We start from the raw sequence: 21,386 nt of genomic DNA, 5'->3' as shown, positions 1-21,386 counted from the left end.
AGATTTGGGTTCTAATGCTGGTTTCAATTTAGTAACTGAATGATCTTGAACAACACATCTTAGGACTCAGTTTCCTTTTATGGAACATTAGCATAGTAATTATTTTCTCAAAGAGCAGCTGTAAGCTGAAATAGATAGTTGTAAGGGGTTTGTAATATCACTGGAATCTAGTAAGAATTCGAAAGTTGTTAATATATTATTACTCTCTTTTATTCACCACTATTATTCAGAGCTGCATAAATCAACTCATTCCATACCTAGAAGTTCTAGTAAATTTAGCTAGTTTATCTTATCTGTGATGAGAAGTTGGCCTTTCTACTTTTACAAATTCTTTAACCCTATCCTATAGTCTGCAATGATATACAGAGAGTAAAGATCTCCCACCACAGTTCTTTAAATATCATATTGCTATCTATGTTGATTTTCAGATAAATGCTTTTCAGATAAATACTGCATTTCTACATATGTCTTTGCTTTTCAGGTAAGTATGGTGCATCATTTATTTCTTCTTAATAGGATTCCAATTGAGCCATACTTCACCCCCCAAAATAGCTGGAGCACATGCTCATCTTTAAACAGCGAATTAAAACCAATTTGATTTAGGAATACTTCACACATGTTAGGTTGTCCTATGATACAACTAGAAAATGACACCTAACAAGAAGTAGGGATCACCATTTTAGCATAGTCCTTATTGTAAGGACATGGATGATAATACAAACCTAATACATGTTGAGGCAATTAAAGATGAACATAGTAAAATGGTGGTCTAACATCATCATCACAAATAAGAGGGATTTCATTTCCTATCTACAGGAGATTTAAAAAATTCTTTTTCAGTGTCCACATTTGCTTGTAAGTTACAGATTAATATGACTTCTTACTTCTGTCGTGAAGAATATGTATTTCAGACAAGAAAAATCAGATGATAATATATTGGTGTATACCATAATACACTTTTATTACTAATTCTATATTGCTTGTGTTTTAATTGGCTTGGCTTCAATTAAATAATTCTAAAGGCAATATGACATAATGAAGGCAAATGAAACATGAGGTTTAGAGTCAGGTATATAAGGGCAAATCCTAGTAATAGCACATCATCTCTCTACTTGTTGACTGTGGGGCTTTGGTAAAGTTGCATATGTACTTAGCATTCCCATCTCTAAAACAAAGAAAATATTCTTCTTTCAATTATCTGGGAAGATTAAATAATATAATCCCTCTACCGTACCTGGTGGAGCATATATTATGAGTGCAATAAATGTTATCTTTCTTTCTTTTCCTTTTTATTAAGACCTAACAGTTGATGAGGAAGTTTAAATTTTCATAAGCTAGGATTTCATAGTTTTTTAATTTTACCACAGGAATCAGGACTTAGTCATAATTGTTTCTAATGGTTTTTATAATCAAAATATATAGGATTACTAATAATAGTAGTGGGTTATCATTTCTAATAGCCTGATAAAGATAATCCATTAATAAATTGCTCATGGTTCTTCTCTACAGTATAATTTTAATCCATGTATACAAAAGCTTTCCTTGTAGATATGCATGTAAGGCAACTTAAATCTGCAGTTTAAATCACCATAATAGTTCTTTTAATGAATATCCTGTTTAAAGCCCTTACTTACAACAGAGCACACGACTATTTGATGTAAACTTGTTACCTTGTGCTAAGCTTCAACTTTTATAAATCATGGATTGTTGAATATTTAAGAAATTTTGAGAAGGGCACTCAATTTACATGGAGAATAGGCCTTTCTTTCCTGTAAGAGATCTGTTTTTTTTTCAATTGTGCATAACTATCATACTTTTGTAATTATTTCTTCACAGTTGTTTGAGATTTTTACGACCTGAGAAAATGTATTCTCAATTTTTACTGTAACTTTTCCACAAGTATTAAATTATAACAATTCATCAGAACCTATGTAAATGACACGCAATGTTCAGATTCGAAAACTGAAATAGTGTTATTCAATCAACTAAATGATTGCGTTCAAAAGTCATTTTTATTCATTTTTTTAAACCAGCTGTAGCTCATAAGCATGACATGGGTTCCAAAGGACATCCACACATTTTGTAGAAACTAAATGTGATTTTGAAAATGATTCAACATTCTGAGTCTGTTAGGCAGCAAAAGGATTAATGACTGTGGATATAAAAAGATGTGATTATTCCACATAGAAATCATGCAGCTGTGTCTTGTGCAACTAAAATTTTGTGGTGGTTTATGGTCATTAAAAGCACATATTGAAGGATGCTTTCATAGAAAATGGGAAACAGGGGACAATAAAACAAACAAACAAAAATCACCATTTTAATGTTATACCATGGCTGGCTCATAGAATTTGACATTTTTTATAAGATATGGCCCTTAAAATTATGTATTTTTCCATTCTGATCTTTAAATCATCTATGTTGAGTCAATGAGAAATAGAAATTAAAGAACCTTCATACTGTTTACTTCTCACTTGGATTTTCTCAATTGGCATTCTCATATATATAGTTATTGAGGGTAGAAACAGACTAAAAATAATAGATAAAACAATGATACGAAGAATCCTACAGGTAAATCAACAATGATAATGTGGTAGATTATTTTGCTCTTTGCAACTACTTACTACACCATCATAAATGCAAACATGCATACATAGTTTCACGATCCATTATAGAGAACAACTATGAGCAGTTCATGATGCATTATCTTTATTCTGATATTAGAAGGAAGGAGAATGCTGTGATCAGTGAAATGCAAGTGAGCCAGATGTTGATATAATGCCAGTTTGTACAGACATCACAAAATTACACCTGTTCTCTTACTTTTTACCCCTACCAGGAGGATGGCATGTTGCAAAAGAGTCCTTCTTCATTCCCAAGACACATAGATCAGAATCACAGGGTACCCACAGAAACCAACATATAATATTGGTCAGAAGCAACAATTATTGTTATGATCAACTAAAATTTGTGTCTTTTTTTTACTACCATGAGGCTGACTCTTATGAGTTGGATGTATTTTATTTTATTTCGCGATTGCCACTGCCCTTGAGTTAGTCCATTGTCCTATAATGTTTACATTCCGCCCAGAAAAAAATTATGTGCATTTATGGCAGATGTCTTCCTGGTCATTCAACTTCCTTACATTTGAATATCTTACTCTGAATGACTGTTTTGCCTTGGAGTGATCTGTAGTTATTAAAAAATGCTATTTGAGTGAAAATCCTTCTCACAGAAATATACATTGAAAACATTGTTTAAATGTAATTGTTTGTAGGTTTTACTTTTGATGTAGCCTTTTGCCTCAAAAAGATGGTCCATTTTTTTGGCAATGATAAGCCATATTATTACTTGTGCTAAAGCCTTACAATATTTTTTGTTATTGCTGCCCTTTTGAAATTATATTGAGTTTGCAGTTACATGTTGCTCTCAGGGCTGATAATCATCCTTCTTAAGCTCCACATGTTAAAGGTACACAGCCTGGTGAGATCTATCTACTAATCTACTAGTATGGTATTGTGGGGGAAAAAAGTGTTTTAGAAATAAATATACATAAGAAGAAAAAAAAACAATCTTAGAGAAATAGGCTTTTGGCAAGAAGCAGAACCAAACATATTAGGATAGTTAAGAAATAGACATGTTGGCTTAACACCAATTGGCATCTGCAAGATATTATGGGGAGGAAAGAGCTAACCTTATATTACTTTGACAAAGAAACATAACATGTTTTGCAAAGTATCCCAAAGGAGAGCAACTGACCTTATGATTATTAAGAGTTACCCTCAAGAATAGACTACAAATTTTCTAAGCAAATTTGAAGGTACCATTATACTCTCGATAGTAGTACAATAACATGAAAATAAAGGAACTGGAAATAAATCGCTCTGAGGTTAGGTGGCAATGAATCTACCCTGAGTGAAATACAATTAAGTTACTTCTAATTTTGGAGCTATTTGCAATGATATAACAAGATTTTCTAAAACATTTTTGGTATGTATATTTACAAACTCTTGCTATGATTTTTTAAAGATTATTTCTCAGAACAGTTGATTATACCTTAAATTTATACAGATACTTTAAACAGTGTTGTCTTAACTTAATGTGCATATAAATCACCTGGAGATCCTGTTAAAATGTAGATTCTGATTCATTAATCTGTGGTGGAATTTGAGATTCTGCATTTCTAAAAAGCACCAAACTGATGCTGATGCTTTTCGTTCATGGACCACACACAAGTAATGAGGTTCTAAACCATAATAACATTTATTACCAAGTTAAATGTCTGTCTTTATCATTGACCTGAGTGTTCATTTAAGGAAGATCTTGGGTGTTTTGCACCATCATAAGTAACTCAGTATATATTTGTCAAAAAAGTAGACAAGTAATTTATCTACCTTATCAATGTGCTATATAAAAGAACCAGAAAAAATATAATAAAATGTCCAATGTTCTAGAACTTAACATTTATCTTTTACCTTGGTTGCCACGAACACCTTTACTAAGATCAACTGACACAGAAATTTTAATTACATTTTGCTCTTGTTTATTCTTATTATTATTTACATAAGTGATTTTTAAAATTGCTTTAGTAGATAACTGCCTTGTAAACAATTAAAAAAAGATTAACAATATTGCTTTAACTTCAGATATTTTACTTTATTTACCAGTGAAACATGATATATATATATAGAGAGAGAGAGAGAGACAGAAAGAGAATGAGACAGAGAAACTGATATAATCTTAAGAAATATCAGTGATCTTAAGATTAATTTTAATAAATATCAGTACAGCAGTCCTTTTCTCCCTTCAATGACATTTATTTTGATTATTTCCTAGGATAGGAATCTTCAAAAATATTTATTTTTCTTTCTTTTAAAACAATATATATTCTGAGAGAAAGTAATTCTATGCATCTCAAGTAATTATTCATATTTCTTTAAGAAATAAATTATTTATGTGTGTGTATTTGGTGGATTAACTTTATTATGTTATAAAGTAAAATGAAATAAATTTGTTCTTCCTAACAGACCAAGTGAAAATGAGAACCACAGCAGTTAACCAACTTTGAAAGAAGGTGGCATATGACAAAGAATTAAAAACTGTCTGAATACTTTATACAGAACATAATTTACATAGTGAAAAGTGAGAATTGACTATTTCTGAAATTAAATGAGCATATTCAGAGTTCTTATTCTTATGGGAATGCAAATAACCCAAAAAATTATAATTGATATTTTATCCATATTGTATCTTACTAACTTCTGACTTACACTTTCTTTAAAAGACAAACACACACACACACACACACACACACACACACACAATATTTTGTAAAACTTTTTAGATAAGTGAACTACATTGGAGGCATAGTTTTACATACACACACACACATACATACACACACACACACACATATATATATATACTACATGAGAATTGAGGTAGCATACATTGTTTTAAATCACTATTGTATGAAGTTAATACTATTTTTGCACATTGATCATGAATTTTTTATTCCAACAATGAAGAGAATTTTTTTTGTATTGAAACAAAATTAAATATCTAAAAAATGCTTAAGTTTAGCCATAGAGTAATCAAAAGGTACATTATCTTAAGAAATACTTTCAGAAAAAAAATTAAAAGGACTTGCAAATGAAAAAAGTATATTGTAACTATTTCTGCTAATAATTTAATTATAGCTCTTTAAATTGTACATTCAATAACAGTGGTCAAACTGAACTTGCTTTTATGATGCCTAGAATAAAAACTATTCTTCAAAGTTTTTCTAAATTAACAAATCTTATTATATTGTCTATTTGATCCTGAAATAAATTTTGGTTACATATATATATATATATATATATATATATATATATATTCAGAAAAGAAAACTTTTTCCCTGCATTCCTCTACATGAGAAATTGTTTTTTGTAAACAATCCTCACTGTTACCATGTGTCTGATGGCCCACAGAGCTGCAGTGAGTTAACAGAAAGGCATAGTGTAGGTAAGAGGCTGCCCATGAAAACTCCACCTCTTACTCTTCCTCCTTTTGTGGATGTGCTTGTCAGGAGATCACAGACTTTGTTCTGCTCCTCACTGCCTTAGAGCTGAGAGAGACAAGAGTACTAGCGGAGGAACCCACAGGTTTCCTGGCTACTATGACTGGTTGGATAACGCTATATAATTCAGGAGATGCGGATAAGGGCACATTTAAAATTTCTATAAATATTTTGTTATAACATTTAATAAATTTTTAATGAATATTTTGGTCTCTATGTTCCTTAGTCTTTTGTCTTTTAAAATTGATCCAGAACACAGTTTTGTTGCATTATAGTAAACTCTGTTTCTCCCCCTAATTAAAGCCCACCAATTTTAAAGTCATTATTTTTTGTCATATTCACTTATATTTTGTATTTTATATTCAGTACACAGATACACTTTAATTTTAGTATTTGTCATATATTGAATTATAATAAATGTATTACAAAAACGGTCATTAAATATATTCCATAGCTAGAAATCAATATATCCCAGAAGTGCAGTCTTTTTCAAGATTGATTCTTTCAATTGAGTAGCTTATTTTAGATATTCAAACAGTGATGGAATTTAGATATCATTATCCAAAATAGAAGCAAACTGAATTACTATATCGATAAACAGTCTGGTAGCTATAAAATGAAATAAATGGGGAAAATAATATATATTGAAGAATGTTTTTTATAATTTATTTTTCTCTATAGATAGAATGATAATTCAATCACTGGCTTTATCTGTCATAAAATATCCCATTAAAGGCTTCAAGTATGGTACCCAAAATTTCATGTCTACATCAATAATATGATATACTAAATAACTCTTAGGGGAAAAAGCCATTTTTCATGTATTTCTTTTTATGACTGTAAAACTGACAGTGAGTATTTTATAGTCAACTTGTTTTGAAAAACATTGAAATTTTGTTGAAGATTTAGGTACTTAGGAAGCACCTAGTCATAATACAACTGGCTTTTTGTTAAAAAGGTTTGCTTATATACATTACACCCTAGTGTTATAAGTTTTTCCTTGGTCTTTATTAATTAAGAGAAAGAAGTGGGGGGATTAGTTCAATTTAAATGCCACAAACCTCCATTTTTTTTAAATGGAGAAATACAATTTCATGTTCAATCAGGTGAAACAGTGAAGGTTAAATGATAAACTCACAGCCACTAAAAAGATTTTAGTGTAAGTACAATAGCAATAATTTTAAAATTGCCAAAATCATTCCTGGTATACATTTTAATTGCAGATATCTTATATCCTTAAGCTATTTAAATAATTTCATGCATCTTAACTGAATTATTAACTTTAATGAACAAAAATTCCCACAGGAAAATAAAGTAACATTTTGAGAAGAAAAATAATTCCAGCACAAAAAACTATGAAAACTCAATCCAAGGAATATTCAGAGATTAGAAAGTGAGTAAGGGTGTTAATTCCATCTCTTTCCCCCTTTAAGGCAATACTTGAACAAAACTTTCAAAAAACTGAAGTAAAATCATTTAGAGAGAGCATACTGCCATCACTGGAAGAATCAACCTCAAGTGAATAATCTTACAAATTTTGAAACATGGTGTATACAAAAAAACAACATGCAAAACAAAAACGAATCTTAAGGCCAAAATGTGGCATCCACCATATCAACATAGTAAAACAATTAAATTTAAGAGTCACCATAATTTTGAAACTAAGGAACAAGAATGTCTATGGAACCATTGGTGCTTTTTGATCTCTTCTGTCTTTCCTCTGTCTTTTCCTTCTTTTCTTATCTGGAAAAATATATTTTATCTTCTGAAATACTTACAGGTGCTTTGAATCACTTATATAATAATAATGAAGTATGTGTTTCAAAATCACTGAACTTTTTCAGAGGAGGAGTTATAGAAATAACTCAAATTTTACCTTTCAGATTTTATTGCATTAATAATAATTGACATTACTAAGCCAAATAGACACAGCTTTCACAGAATCAATCTTCACAATTATTAAAATATTTTATATTTTTGGCTATCTACACTAACATAATGAAAACAACTTCAATGCATCACATACTTAAATTATACCACACACTGTGCTAAGCACAGTTTTCAACATTTATACTAACCTGTCTATGTCCCATCACATAGGTGTTATTCTCCCCTTTTCTGTTAAATAATTAAAATGCAGAGGAATTACTTAATAGATTTTAAAGTCTCACAGTTGCCTAAAAGGCGGGGAGGGAGAATCAGGATTCAATAAGGATATGGCTGATCTCTTTCTCTTCTTATTTTATCACTATTCATTTGTGGAACAAGGTAATGGATAAATAGTGTGTATTTGCAGCCAGACTTTTCCTTCTGCCTTAGCCGCCTATATTTTTCACCTTTAATGTCTTGAGATTCCATGCCGGAATTATTTTCCACAATGTGCTCAGGCATCCACTCCTTTTTCAACCTGTTCATGCTGTCCTTATCTACTCTTACTTGGGTACTGATTCTCATCAATTCCGAATCTTTATTTGTGAATTTGACCCAATTGGCTCTCTGGATTTGCTTGCATTCAGAATTATTCCTGAATTATAACTCAATTATCCTCTCTTTATATTATAAATGTTTACATATATCTAGTTATTTGGATGACCTCAATCTCCTAAGAAAATGTAGTTTTACTTGTTTATTCATTTAACAAATAGTTAATGAGAACCTACTGTAAATGAAGGGCAATTATAGCCATGGGGATGAAGTGGTGACCAATACAGCTAAGGCCCTTGTTTTTAAGAAAATATGCAAGAACTACAGATAATAAACCAATAGCCAAATAATTAAAATAATTTCACATGATAATAAATACTGTGATAAATGCAAATGTGATCATGAAATAGTAGAGAACAATGGGGTTCACTGGGCACTATTGATGAAAGAGTAGTCAGGAAAAGGCCTCCCTGAAAAAATAACATTTGGGTAGAAAAATGTGAACATCATTGTGACTGTGACTGAAAAATAGAGCATGAGGAAGAAATGAGAAGAGGCCTGAGTTTAAAGCTAGCATTCACAGATCATTGATGTAAGGCTTTATAAACCACAGGGAGACACTTAGATTTTATTTTAAGTGGCCAGTTCTAGGTTTCAATTAAAACAGTGAATATGAACTGATTCAAGATTTTAAAAGAGCTGTGTGGAGAAGGGACCATTTGAGTATTGTAGGAAAAAAAAATGATGATGTCTTGGTCTAGAGATGCTGGAGAGCAGGTGAGGAAAGAGTTTGATATGGGGTATATTCTGGTGTAAAAAATTGACATGACTTGCTGAAAGACTGGGCTGGCAGGTTAAGGAAAGACAAGACATCCTCTAAGGCTAAAAAATGAACAAGCTGCCTTTTGTGACACCATACCATTGCTGCGAATCAGTCCGGCTATCTTTGGTAAACCCATTAAGAAACTGACAAGAAAGCAGGGATTCACTCTTTTCCTGGCTTTCCTATTCAATTTTATACAGTGTTCTTCATTATAAGAAAAAGTAACATCTATTTCTAAATGCAATTGTGGGACATGATTTGAAGTCAAACACAAAATTAAATATATCTAATTCTGGGATATTTTTTAATTTTAGGAAAATGTCATATGTTGCTTATTACACATTATCTCCTAAAAGGTCATTTAAGTATATTCAAAATGCTGAATCACACATCACTATGAAAAAGCCATATTTTTAAGGCTAAATAGTATTTAACAATATCACACAATAGCTTCCTTAATTTTTACAAATGTATACATTGACATATAAATATACAAGAAAGTGACATTTATTCATTTCTACTTTCTTATTATGCATCATAATTATTTGTTTATCACTTTTTCCGTACCAGCTACAATCTGTATCAACTACAATCAGAAACACTAAAATGGTGCTAACAATGTAATTGTAGTTATTTAATATGTACTCAAAGAAATCTTTCCTTCTCTCTATAACTAGAATTGATGACCCCACCTGTGACTTCTTATTATTCATGTATTTTAAATAAAAGTTTCCATATCACCTTACAGAGTGCAACAATTATGTCAAATATTTGTATGTTATTAGATTGTAAATAGCTTTCATGCAGAAACTTAGTAATATTCATCTGCTTCACAACTGTGAACACTGTGTGGGACATTTAATAATCACTCAAAATGTGTTGGGTAAATGAATGAATGAGTTCTATAACTATTCATACTGTAGCTATCTTGATTAATTAACACTTTTCTGTGATTTATACGGTTTTAGGCACAAGCACACACAGGCACAAATAGGTTCAAAGAGCCGTACCTCCCAGAGTAGCAGATAGCAAGAAATGTGTCCCATATTTCTTGATAAGGTTTTCTGTGATTTGCTGAAGGGTAGGTCGACGTCCCAAAAGCCTTATGTTGCGGAAGAATTCAGGGGCAAGAGGCAGAGGAGAGCCAAGGAAATTTCTTCTCTCAACTGCAAGGTTATTTACTTTCCAGCGGCCAAACTCCCTGAAAAGCAAATTTATTTTTATTCATAAATGCATAATCTATCTGAATGTTTTCATTTTAGTTCACTTGGTAGCTGGGGTCAGTACATTACAATGTCTCTTTCTTGTAATACTAGGTTGTGTGCTATGAGTAGGAGAAGCAATATTTATAATTTATTTAACTGGAGTGAATACTCTAAAACCAAGTCATGTAAAGGAAAAATAAGCCACCTAAAGTGTACAGCTTCCACTGAGATTTTTCCCCCAAGAAAATATATTTTCATAAAAATGACTTTATTATGCCTAGAATATGAATATAGAGTTACTAAACAATAACAAAACAACTTAAGGGTAATTTTTTTTCATTTTCTAAGGTATATTGGAAAAAAAGAATGATTTATATTCATCACCCTAATGATTCCCTTTCTCTATTCACTTTACAGTGGGAACGTAAAAAACCTCAGGGATATTAAGGAGACGCAGAACTTTAAAAACAACAAAAGAGAAATCAGTTTTCTTCTTTTTTTTTTTTAATAATCATGGTTTACAACATATTTGGAAACCCAAATTCAGCTATTGCAATTTCTCAAGATGCAAAGTGATTTTATGGATGAATTTGGCCAAGTTAGAAAAATGAAAGATACGTCTATAAAAGATTTATACATTTTTTAAAGAATGTATACATTTACATTGAGATAAAATCAATCTGATAATAAATTAGAAAAGAATTATAGTAAACTGCATCTGATATTTTTTCTGAGAAGTGGTCCAATAAAATTCTCAAATATCACCCACAGGGAAGAACACTCTTCACTAGGCTTAATACTTCAAAGTGTGTTAATTCATATTTATAAAATAATCAAATAAAATGTTAATTAAGCACTTTATACACATGTGCCATCTTTATTTCTATTTTTCTCCAAAAAATGCTTGCTATGTGTCAGGATCAGTGCATGATAAGAGATTCATCTACTGATGAGACCCACACTGTCCATCTGCAAGTAGCCTTCTCCTTTTGGAGAAATGTTTAGGAATAAATAAAATAAAGACAGAAAATTAAATTTTTAAAAGTTTTAAATTCTGATATGTACTGAGAGATACACATACAGACCACTTTGATGAGAAATATGACTATATGAAGTGTGGCCATATTTTACATTACATGGCCAAGGAGGGTAACTCTGCCGAGACAACAATTAGGCAATATGTGAAAAAAAAATAATAAATTGCTTGGTGCAAGGAGGCAGGAAAAGGATTGAAGCAGAATAATGAGGAACATTGTACATACTTCCAGGACAAAGGGACATGACACTGGCAGTTTCTAACTATGGATATTTATACTTGTGGCACATATTTGACAGTCAAACAGCCCATTTTTGTCACTAATTATATGATCAGAATCACTTTTGAATCTAGGGAAGACTTTGGCCTGAACATAAATTAGAAATTCTTTCATCTTTGAGAAATTCTTGCTATCTCCTGCAAGAATCAGCTCATCTAAAGTTTTAATTAGTGTTTTTCTACGAAGGGTTCTCAAACTTCAGCACCTATCAGAATCACCTGGAAACTTCACAACAGAGATTCTGATTCATTAGGTATTAGATAGGAGTTAGAATCTGCATTTTAAACAGACATGCTAGTGCTGCTCTTCTGGTGACCATACTTTGAATAAAACAACCGATCTATATAATTTGCTATATTGTCTTTCAGATCTCTTCAAAGTGTCATCTTTTCAGTAAATATAGGGCTTTTATAGGCTGAATTTATTATAATGTTCCCTCAAAATAGAGTAAGAATGTCTTTATCTTTCCAAACCTAAGTTGATATCAATAAATTTTTATGTTAGTCACTTCTACAATAAATTTACTTAAATCTGAATTGTAGGTACATAATGTATGTATATGTATAATATATAAAATATATAATATTAAATATAGGATATATAAATAAAAATTTAAACATTGACAAAAGATCATTTGAAATCAAATTTTTAAGTCCTAAATTTGATGATATATCTCAGGATATATAGTAATACAAAACTTCTAAGAAGTTATTTTTATACCATGATCAAAATAATAGTTGCTCATTAATTCCAAAATTTATAGGCTTATGCTCAAACATTTAATTTTTTAACTCCTGAAAAATGCTTGTAATTTAATCAATAGAGTAACCTAACTTGACTTTAAAGCTGTGACATGTATTTTTCAGTGGTTTACACTGCTAAATTTGTTAACTCAAATGTATTCATAGATTAAGATACAATCTAAGTGAAATAATTAGACTAAAAAATCCAAGATGATTGATTCAATGGTAATATTTTATATCCTGTATAAATGCTTTCTAAAATGCTGAAAGATTTTCGATACATGACTGAGAGTAAACACATGCTAGAAAAGTGCAATTCTATGTTTTTTAACAACTAGTAAATATGCAAATATAAATCCATGATCTATTCTGACCTGATGTATTTATGACTGCCTTCATTTTGTTCCTCTTAAATAAGAACAATAGACATATTACAAAACAACTAAAACAAATTATGTATCTTATGAAATCAATTTATAAGGCTCTATAATACTGTAGAATCAGCTATTCAAAGAAAATATTGTTTACTCTTTATTATCAACTAATATTATTGTCCATGTTGCTGGCAATACAGATGAACATAAGAAAATCTATGACCTCAAGGGCTCAAAAATTATACAAAGATAAAATATGTATGAATAAATTGCCATTCAAAGGCTTTAGAGTATTTTTCTGTGTAAAAATACAATTGTATAGTAGCTTAGTTGGCCCAACTCCTCTACCCATTTATCATTGTTCTTTGATATGAATGGATCTAACCCAACTCACTTTGGATATGTTTTCTCTGAATAGCCTAAGAAGGCTTCCTGGACAACTTTCCAGAGAGCTTCCTTCAGCCATCAGGTACTTTTTACTCACTCAATATGTTAAATTTGTAGTCTCACTTCACCTTCTAATATTTCAAATGATAAAACACTTTGACACCCCATCTATTAATCTATTATCTCTGTCATGCAAAAAACAAAAAGAAAGAAACTCTTTGGGGATATCACCAAACTAAAACTAATTAAATAACTAAATAATTATAGTTATTGTTAATAACTAAAGAAAAATATTTTCTTAATTTCAAGAAACTTAATCTTCCAGTTTTCTCCCCATATTTTCATATAAAGAATAAAGCAAAATACTACACCATTGTGTATATCCAAAAGAATAAAGCAAAATACTACACCATTGTGTATATCCAACAAGGTTAGTTTGTGTAGACAACATAAATTTCAAATTGAAATCTAAGAGAGCTCTTATTTCCTCTCCACATTTGGTTTGTACTGTCGTGAAATATGATCACTGTTATAATCTTTATAAAGTTTTTCTGGAAACTGAGATAAAACAACAAAATAATCCTAAGAAGTGGTGATAAGAGCGCTTTAAGTAAAGACAGTCATCTCTGGAGAACCACACTGTGAGTAGTAAACATTAGATATGAATCGAAATTCCCAGTGTCCCTTTTTCCCGAATACAAGATAAGACATTACTGATGACATTTTAAGTCACCGTGGCCATGTGGCTTACTTTGACAGATGAATTGTGAGCATGTATGTATAACCTGGTCCATAAGCCCGGACATTGATTAGCAACTATAATCAGAATTGCTATGGTCCACATATATCCCTAACGCTTAACAGGATGAACAAGTGAATGAACTGAAAGTAAATTTTGTCATGTAAAGTCATCAAGATTATGGGAGGCTGAGGTGGGAGAATCACTTGAACCCAGGAGGCGGAGGTGGCAGTGAACCGAGATCATGCCACTGCCCTCCAGCAAAGATTACGGGATTATTTGATTTGCTTATTTTCTAGTAGTATAATCTAGTATATCATTATTGATGTAAAGTTTTTTGACTCTGGGAAATCTTAGGAAGGTAATAAGGAGCTAATGTCTGTATATAAATTGGAATCTAAGGGGTGGGGGTTTGTTTTTTTTTCCTTGTTTCCTGAAGATAAGATTCACCTCAGTTACAACTAGATCATGCATTCATTAAATGTTGGAAAAACAAAGCAATGGAGCGCTGAATTAAAAACATGCTGTTGGATGTAATTACCATAATGAGAACATTTTACCTAAAGGCATCTCAGGATTTCATCCAGATGCTTTATGTTTATATTAAATAAGAACATTGTTGTATCTAACTAAGTGTTGTATTCTACTTGGAGCCTTCACAGAACGTAACTATCTTCCCATCATAATGTTTGCAAGTCTTTCAATTAAATAGGCACAATCGTTAGTTTAATGTAACTCAGTCCTTTTCAAGACACCACTGTGATATAGAACACACATATGGGCTGTAACCAGTTTAACCAGAACATTACTTTGAAAATATTTTTGGGGATCATACTCTAAGGAGCCTCTATTTGTTTATTAGAGTTTTATGTTTGTCTGCTAAAAATTCTGATGTGCAATCATCTACTATGTATGTCCATACAACGTTAATTTTTCTACAATGTTTATTATAATTTTATCCCTACTCAGCTCATAAAAAGGCTAGAAAATAAGAATGACATCATCAAATTTCAGTTAAATGCTGGTCACATAATTGCCACATTGCCATTAACCTTTCTTATTAGCATTTAAATATATACAAATACACAAATGTACTCAGTATATTTAAAAGATATTAACTGTCATGATTTCTTTAAAAGTACACACATATGTTTGGCTTTCCCAAAACACAGAATTTGCCACTCTTCATATTAGAAATTTTGGATTAAATACCAATGAAAAAGAAACCCAAAATATATTGACAAAAGCAGATGATGCAGTAGCTGAAAAGATTTACCTTTAACTTTTAATTTCCATTAAATGAAGTTGTCTAAAGTCCTAAATGCTATTATTACATTACTTTTCACATTACTATATTTGTTGGCTAGTAATTTTATCAATAACCATTAAAATTTTCAGACACAATAGAATCTTAAAATAAATATATTACCTAAGCATTCATGTCTACTGGAACAAATTCAAAACAAAAATCACAAATTAACTTGCCAAACTTTAATAACGATAACATTCTAATTACATGTGTAAAATCATATGGATCTTAAGAAATGGCACTAATGTCAATATTGGCTCCCCATAATTTTATTGAGAAACTGTGATATATAAAATTGACTTTTAAAAGCATTTTTACTGGCTGGGCACAGTGGCTCATGCCTGTAATCCAAGCACTTTGGGAGGCTGAGGCGGACGGATCACTTCAGGTCAGGAGTTCGAGACCAGCCTGGCCAACATGGTGAAACCCTGTCTCTACTAAAAAAAAAAAAAGAAAAAAAAAATAGCCGACTGTGGTGGTGTGTGCCTGTAATCCCAGCTACTCAGGAGGCTGAGGCAGGAGGATCACTTGACCTGGGAGGCAGAGTTTGCAGTGAGCCAAAATTGTGCCACTGTACCCCAGCCTGGGCCGCAGAGCGAGACTCCATCTCAAAAAACAAAAACAAAAACATTCTTACCATATAGCTTCAACATCTCACAAATGACACTGTTTTCCATTTGGCTGGTAAAAGGAAAATGTTTTAAATGGCCTGGATGCCTGTACCACTGAAGCTAGTGTTTATAAAACAGCTAAATGCTCAGCAATTGGCAAGATAAAAAAGTCCACTCTCCCTTTAGCCCCTTGATACATCAAACTTTTAAAAATAAATTTAATAGTAGTAGGGTTTAATTTTTTTTTTAAGCTTGGGAAAAATTTTTGGATGATGCTGGAAATTTAGCAGAATGAATCTATTCCAATAAAATACTGGGGATAAAAGTCCAATCACAAATACAACTTATGTAAAGTGTTTATATGTAGGATTTCTGATAAGCACTGATTAATGACTGTTGTATTTTGAAAAAGCTGCCAAACTCAAAGTAGACTACAGAAGACAATTGGCATGACTGCAACAAAAACAATTGCCATCTCAGTAGAACAACAAGAATTAATTGTAGCTGTAACCTCATGACTATCATTGAAACAAAAAAGATGAAGGTGGGGCTATTGAGAAATTTTTAAAGGATGGTCTGGTTTATGGCTAGTTATGCACACTTCAGATTTTTAAAATATGTTATATTTTAGGGCTTTGAAATTACTGAAAATAATTTAATTTTATGTTACATAGTTTTAAATCACTTTCGTAGCTTAATAGGGTTTTATGCAAACTTTAAGAGAAATACAACACAGATGCAGGTATATATGATAATACAGAAATTGATTATGCTTGTTTAAATTAAATCACATTTTGAACACTTGTTAGCAAAAGCTTTCTGTAAAAACATACAAACATGCTGTTAATGATCTTCTCATTTGAATAAAGGAAAATATGTAAGAATTTTGCTTAAATTTTGCTTTCTAAAGTTTGAAAGTATAGTTTAATTTCTATCACAAATATTATATCAACTTATCAAAATTACTCCTTAATTACATTCATATAATAATACAGATTAGGTAACTATTAATAAGTGTAGACAAGTCAAGAGGCATAGACATATCTGAGCTAAAATAAAATAAAATAAAATAAAATATTTAGTCTGTTTCTGATAAAAAGAGATACATGGAATGTTTTTATTTTAGCATTTATACTTACAGAAGTAATTCATTATCTTCATTAATAGATATAAATATTGCATTTGTTAATATATTTTATTATTTTAGATAGGGAATTTTAATTTTTAAAAGGAAATGGAATTTGGAGTGAAACAGCTGAAGTTTCAAATCCTATACTCACCAATTTAATTCACAAAATGTAAAGCTTTCGGAATTTTTGCAAGTTCATAACCTCGGTGATGTAAACACACCTCATCTATGATCATGGGTGTAATAAAACTGATACAGGAGACATTTTGAAGTAAAATTTGTAAAACTTAACTACAGTAGTACAGATAACATGGATTACTTCTTAGTAATTTTTGGTACATGTAAATTTGTGAAGTGGGTTTTTTGTGCCAGGATGTTAATTTTTAAAAATGTATAAATATTATTGATTAAGGTAATGCGATTTTGTGGAATTAATAAGTAAAAATTTACAAAAGAATTTATAAATAAAATCACTTAAAGAATATGCACCACACCAGTGTTGTTCCAGGTATAGACTAATAAGTTTAATGCTCATAAAGATAGGTAAATGTGAAATAGATATCTGTTAATGAAAAAATAATGTTTGCTGACAATTTCTTCAATCATTTAGGCAATATTTCCACTGAGATTTCTTTATGATGATACAACATCTACCTTAAATTAAACATTGGATTTTTTTTTTAAACCATGGATTATGTGAAGGTAACTAACCAATTATATATCTGAGGTTACAATAAATTACAACTTCACATATTGCTTCATTTCAAGTTACATGAAGTAAGAAGGCAAAATGAAGGATTTTTTTAAAGAATAACTGCATTTCTAGTGACAATAAATATAAATTGCCCATCTTTTAAAGAAAATTTTTCATAATAAAGATGAGTTTTGAATAATAACTCAATTCAGTAGAATTTATATTTTTCCTGAAATATGTCTTAAAATGTCTTAAAGGGAATTCCTTTTAAAATGTTAGATGATTTTTCCCACATAGTTGAGGCAAATGAAAACATGTTGCTGCAGGTCATAGGCTTTAATATACAAATAATTTATTTCAACATGCTCTTAATTTTATGTCTTTCATATATACATCAGATAGGGAGACTGAATATGGTACTTTGTGACAAAATAAATTTTCAGAAAAAGTATAAACTTAAGTTTACAAGGTATAAATTTTTTATTCCCCAAATTATAACCTTTCAGTATGAATCAGGCTAGATTGTTAGAATACAATTTTACACACAAACACTTTATAAAATATTAACAGGTAATTTCATCTTTCTGTGGATACCACTGTCTTGTATGGATTACAAATTGAAACTTGTTATCTAGCAAGCACTTGGTCTTACCATCTTCTTTTGGGGATTTATATAATATAAACTTCTTAAATATTACCTGCTTCATATGAACTTCAAAGACACTAACAATATGTGGGAACTGCCATATTTTCTGCTCTACCATACCTGTCTCCAATTAATTCAGGTCCTCTTGTTATATGCACTCGTGGCACAATTTTCTTTTCCTTCTGTGAACTTACTTGTGTCACTCTTTGATTCATGTTTCATGTAGATGTGAATTATTTTTTCTTATAACCATTGTATTTTTAAGACTCAAATGAATGACCCATAGTAGTCACTCATTAAATACACTTGGAATCATGAAATGAGTAAATATTCTCATGTGAGCTAAAATGAAATAGCTACCTAAGTATGAAAAAGAATGAGGTTTCCTACTTGTTAGTATACACCCTGACTAAAGTTCACAGAAAATCAAGCTCAGTAGAGGAATATATTTCTCAATTATCCTCTTTGAGTGTTCATGTAACTAGGGCAAATTAAAAGTTAACTATTTGCTCTAAATTGAGAAACACTAACCGTATGTAAAAACCTACTCCCACTGATATCTAAAATATATGTTTGGAAGTTTAGAAATATGCTATCATTTCCTGCTAGGGCAGTAAAATGTATAGTTGTGGTACTCCAAGCATCTTACGGTTAATACACTTTGAGAACAGCAATCCAGATATTTCAGCTATAAAAAAGATTTTTAATTTCTCTAATCTATGCCAGCCATAAGGCAGGGGAAGCACATTGATATAGACAAATTCAGTTTTCATCTTTTATGGGCAAAATAAATATATTTGACTAGTTTTCTCCTATAAACTTTAAAATGTAATTTTTCACTGATTAGCAGTCAATAAGTTTATACGCTTGGTAGGCAAAAACAACTTTCATACTAGTGTTCATTAAACATTTTCTGCCAGATAACTTTTACCTCATCATTGAAATTGAAATGATAATTTAATTAGACTTGTTTCTAAGCGATCAACCTATGAATTTTAAACTATGGCACTGAGGTGTGTGCTCTTTTTATCTCCTTGTGATAAATGAGAGAAGATTGTTAGAAATAAATTCTCCGAGGCTGTATACCTAGCAAGAATTTGAATCTAGGGGGTGAGACCTCAAACCTAATGACATTAACTCATTTACAGATTGATAGCAACTTTGATTGAAAGGTGGCTGTTACTGGTAATGTATATCTGTGAGTGTTTGTGTGTGTGTGTGTGCACGTGTGTGTGTGTGTATTTGTGTGGGAAGCATGGAGGATGCATGGGAGAGACAGAAAAAGATATGGAGTATAGAGAGAGAGAGGAAAGAGAAGAAACAGACAAGGTTGAGAGAAGTTTATCCATTAAATGGGGAGGAATGTGAGAAATACTAATAGATATCAAACAGAAGCAAAAAGCCAAGTATAGATTAATCTTTTATTGTCCTGACTAGCCACCCAGGAAACAGAGAATGTAAACCTCTACATGGTAGAAGGACTTAAAGGGCCTTTGAGAGTATTTCACATTTCTTAAAAGATGAATTGTAGGAAGTGAATGATTAAAGAGGTTTATAATCAGTTACTTTAATAGGTGATATAGTATAGTCCAAACTCTGAGCTCAGGGAGCAGAGAACACAAGCACAGACAACAAATGCATAAATAGATGCATTGGATTACAACAAAGTTAAAAGCTTCCAAACAACAAAGGAAATAATATACAGAATGGGAGAAAATAAGGGGTTCATATCCAAAATATATAAGGTGCTAAAATAAATCAATAATAAAAAGTAAAACAAATAAAAATACCCTGATTTGAAAATGAAAGAAGGACCTGAATAGATATTTCTCAAAAGAAGATCTAGAAGTGGCCACCATTTTAATAAAAAATATTCAACATCACTAATCATCAGGGAAATGCAAATTGAAACCACAATGAGATATCACTTCACTCCTGCTAGAATAGTTACAATTAAAAAGACAAAAGTTAACAAACTTTGGCAAGGATATGGAGAAAAGGTAACCCTTGCACACAGTTGGTGAGAACGTAAATTGAAACGCCATTGTGGAGAACAGTTTGGAGATTTTTCAAAAAATAAAAATAGAACTACCATATGATTTGGCAATCCCACCACTTGATATATATACGTATTTATATGTGGAAGAGATATCTGCACTTCCATGTTTATTGCAGCATAATTCACAGTAGCCAAGACATAGACCCAACCTGTGTCCATTGGTGAAAGAATGGATTTTAAAAGGTGTTATATGTACACAATGGAGTACTTATCAGCCATAATAAAGAATGAAATACTGTCATTTGTGGCAATATGGATGAACCTGGAGGAGAGGACATTATGTTAAGTGAAATAAGCCAGGTATAGAAAGAAAAATTCCACTTGACCTTTCTCATATGTGAAATCTGAAAAAGTTGATCCCATAAAAGCAGAGAGTAGACTGGTAGCTACCAGAGGATGGGGATATGGAGCCATGGGAGGGTTTGGAAAATGCTGGCCAAATGATACAAAATGACAGAAGGAAGAAGTTCAAGAGGTCCATTGTAGAGCATGGCAATTATAGTTAATGGCCATATATTGTATTCTTGAAAAGGAAGTGATCAGCAAACCTAAAATACTGATGAACTGTAAAACTTATTATGGAGAGTCACTCTACATGACAAGAAAAAATATAAAATAAAAAAAATGACAACTGGGCACAGTGGCTCATGCCTGTAATCCTGAAACTTTGGAAGGCTGAGGCTGGAAGATTGCTTGGGCCCAGGAGTTCGAGAGAAGCATGGGCAACATAGCTTGCTCTCTACAAAAAAATAAAAAACAGCTTACTCTGGTGGCATTTGCCTGTAGTCCTATCTACTCAAGAGGCTGAGAAGGGAAGGGAGAATCACTTGAGCCCAGGAAGTCTAGTCTACCTTGATCTGTGATTG

General features: G+C 31.3%; 1 protein-coding gene across 5 annotated transcripts in view; it reads right to left on the bottom strand.

The window, feature by feature from the left end:
- Positions 1-21,386, bottom strand: part of BRINP3 (BMP/retinoic acid inducible neural specific 3) — a 386,225-nt gene that overhangs the window by 175,905 nt on the left and 188,934 nt on the right. For 3 of the 5 annotated variants that reach the window (XM_525003.9, XM_063794381.1, XM_009439782.5), the window contains exon 3: positions 10,319-10,509. The exons of the other annotated variants lie outside the window; for them this stretch is intronic. In XM_525003.9, the coding sequence (XP_525003.1) occupies positions 10,319-10,509 (191 nt within the window). The remainder of the gene's footprint in view (positions 1-10,318; positions 10,510-21,386) is intronic. 5 annotated transcript variants of the gene reach the window in all.

This window comes from Pan troglodytes, chromosome 1, assembly GCF_028858775.2.
Source record: "Pan troglodytes isolate AG18354 chromosome 1, NHGRI_mPanTro3-v2.0_pri, whole genome shotgun sequence".
In the NCBI taxonomy this organism is placed as follows: Eukaryota; Metazoa; Chordata; class Mammalia; order Primates; family Hominidae; genus Pan; species Pan troglodytes.
The sequence above is the reverse complement of the archived record's forward strand: the minus strand, read 5'-3'. Positions and strand labels throughout refer to the sequence as shown.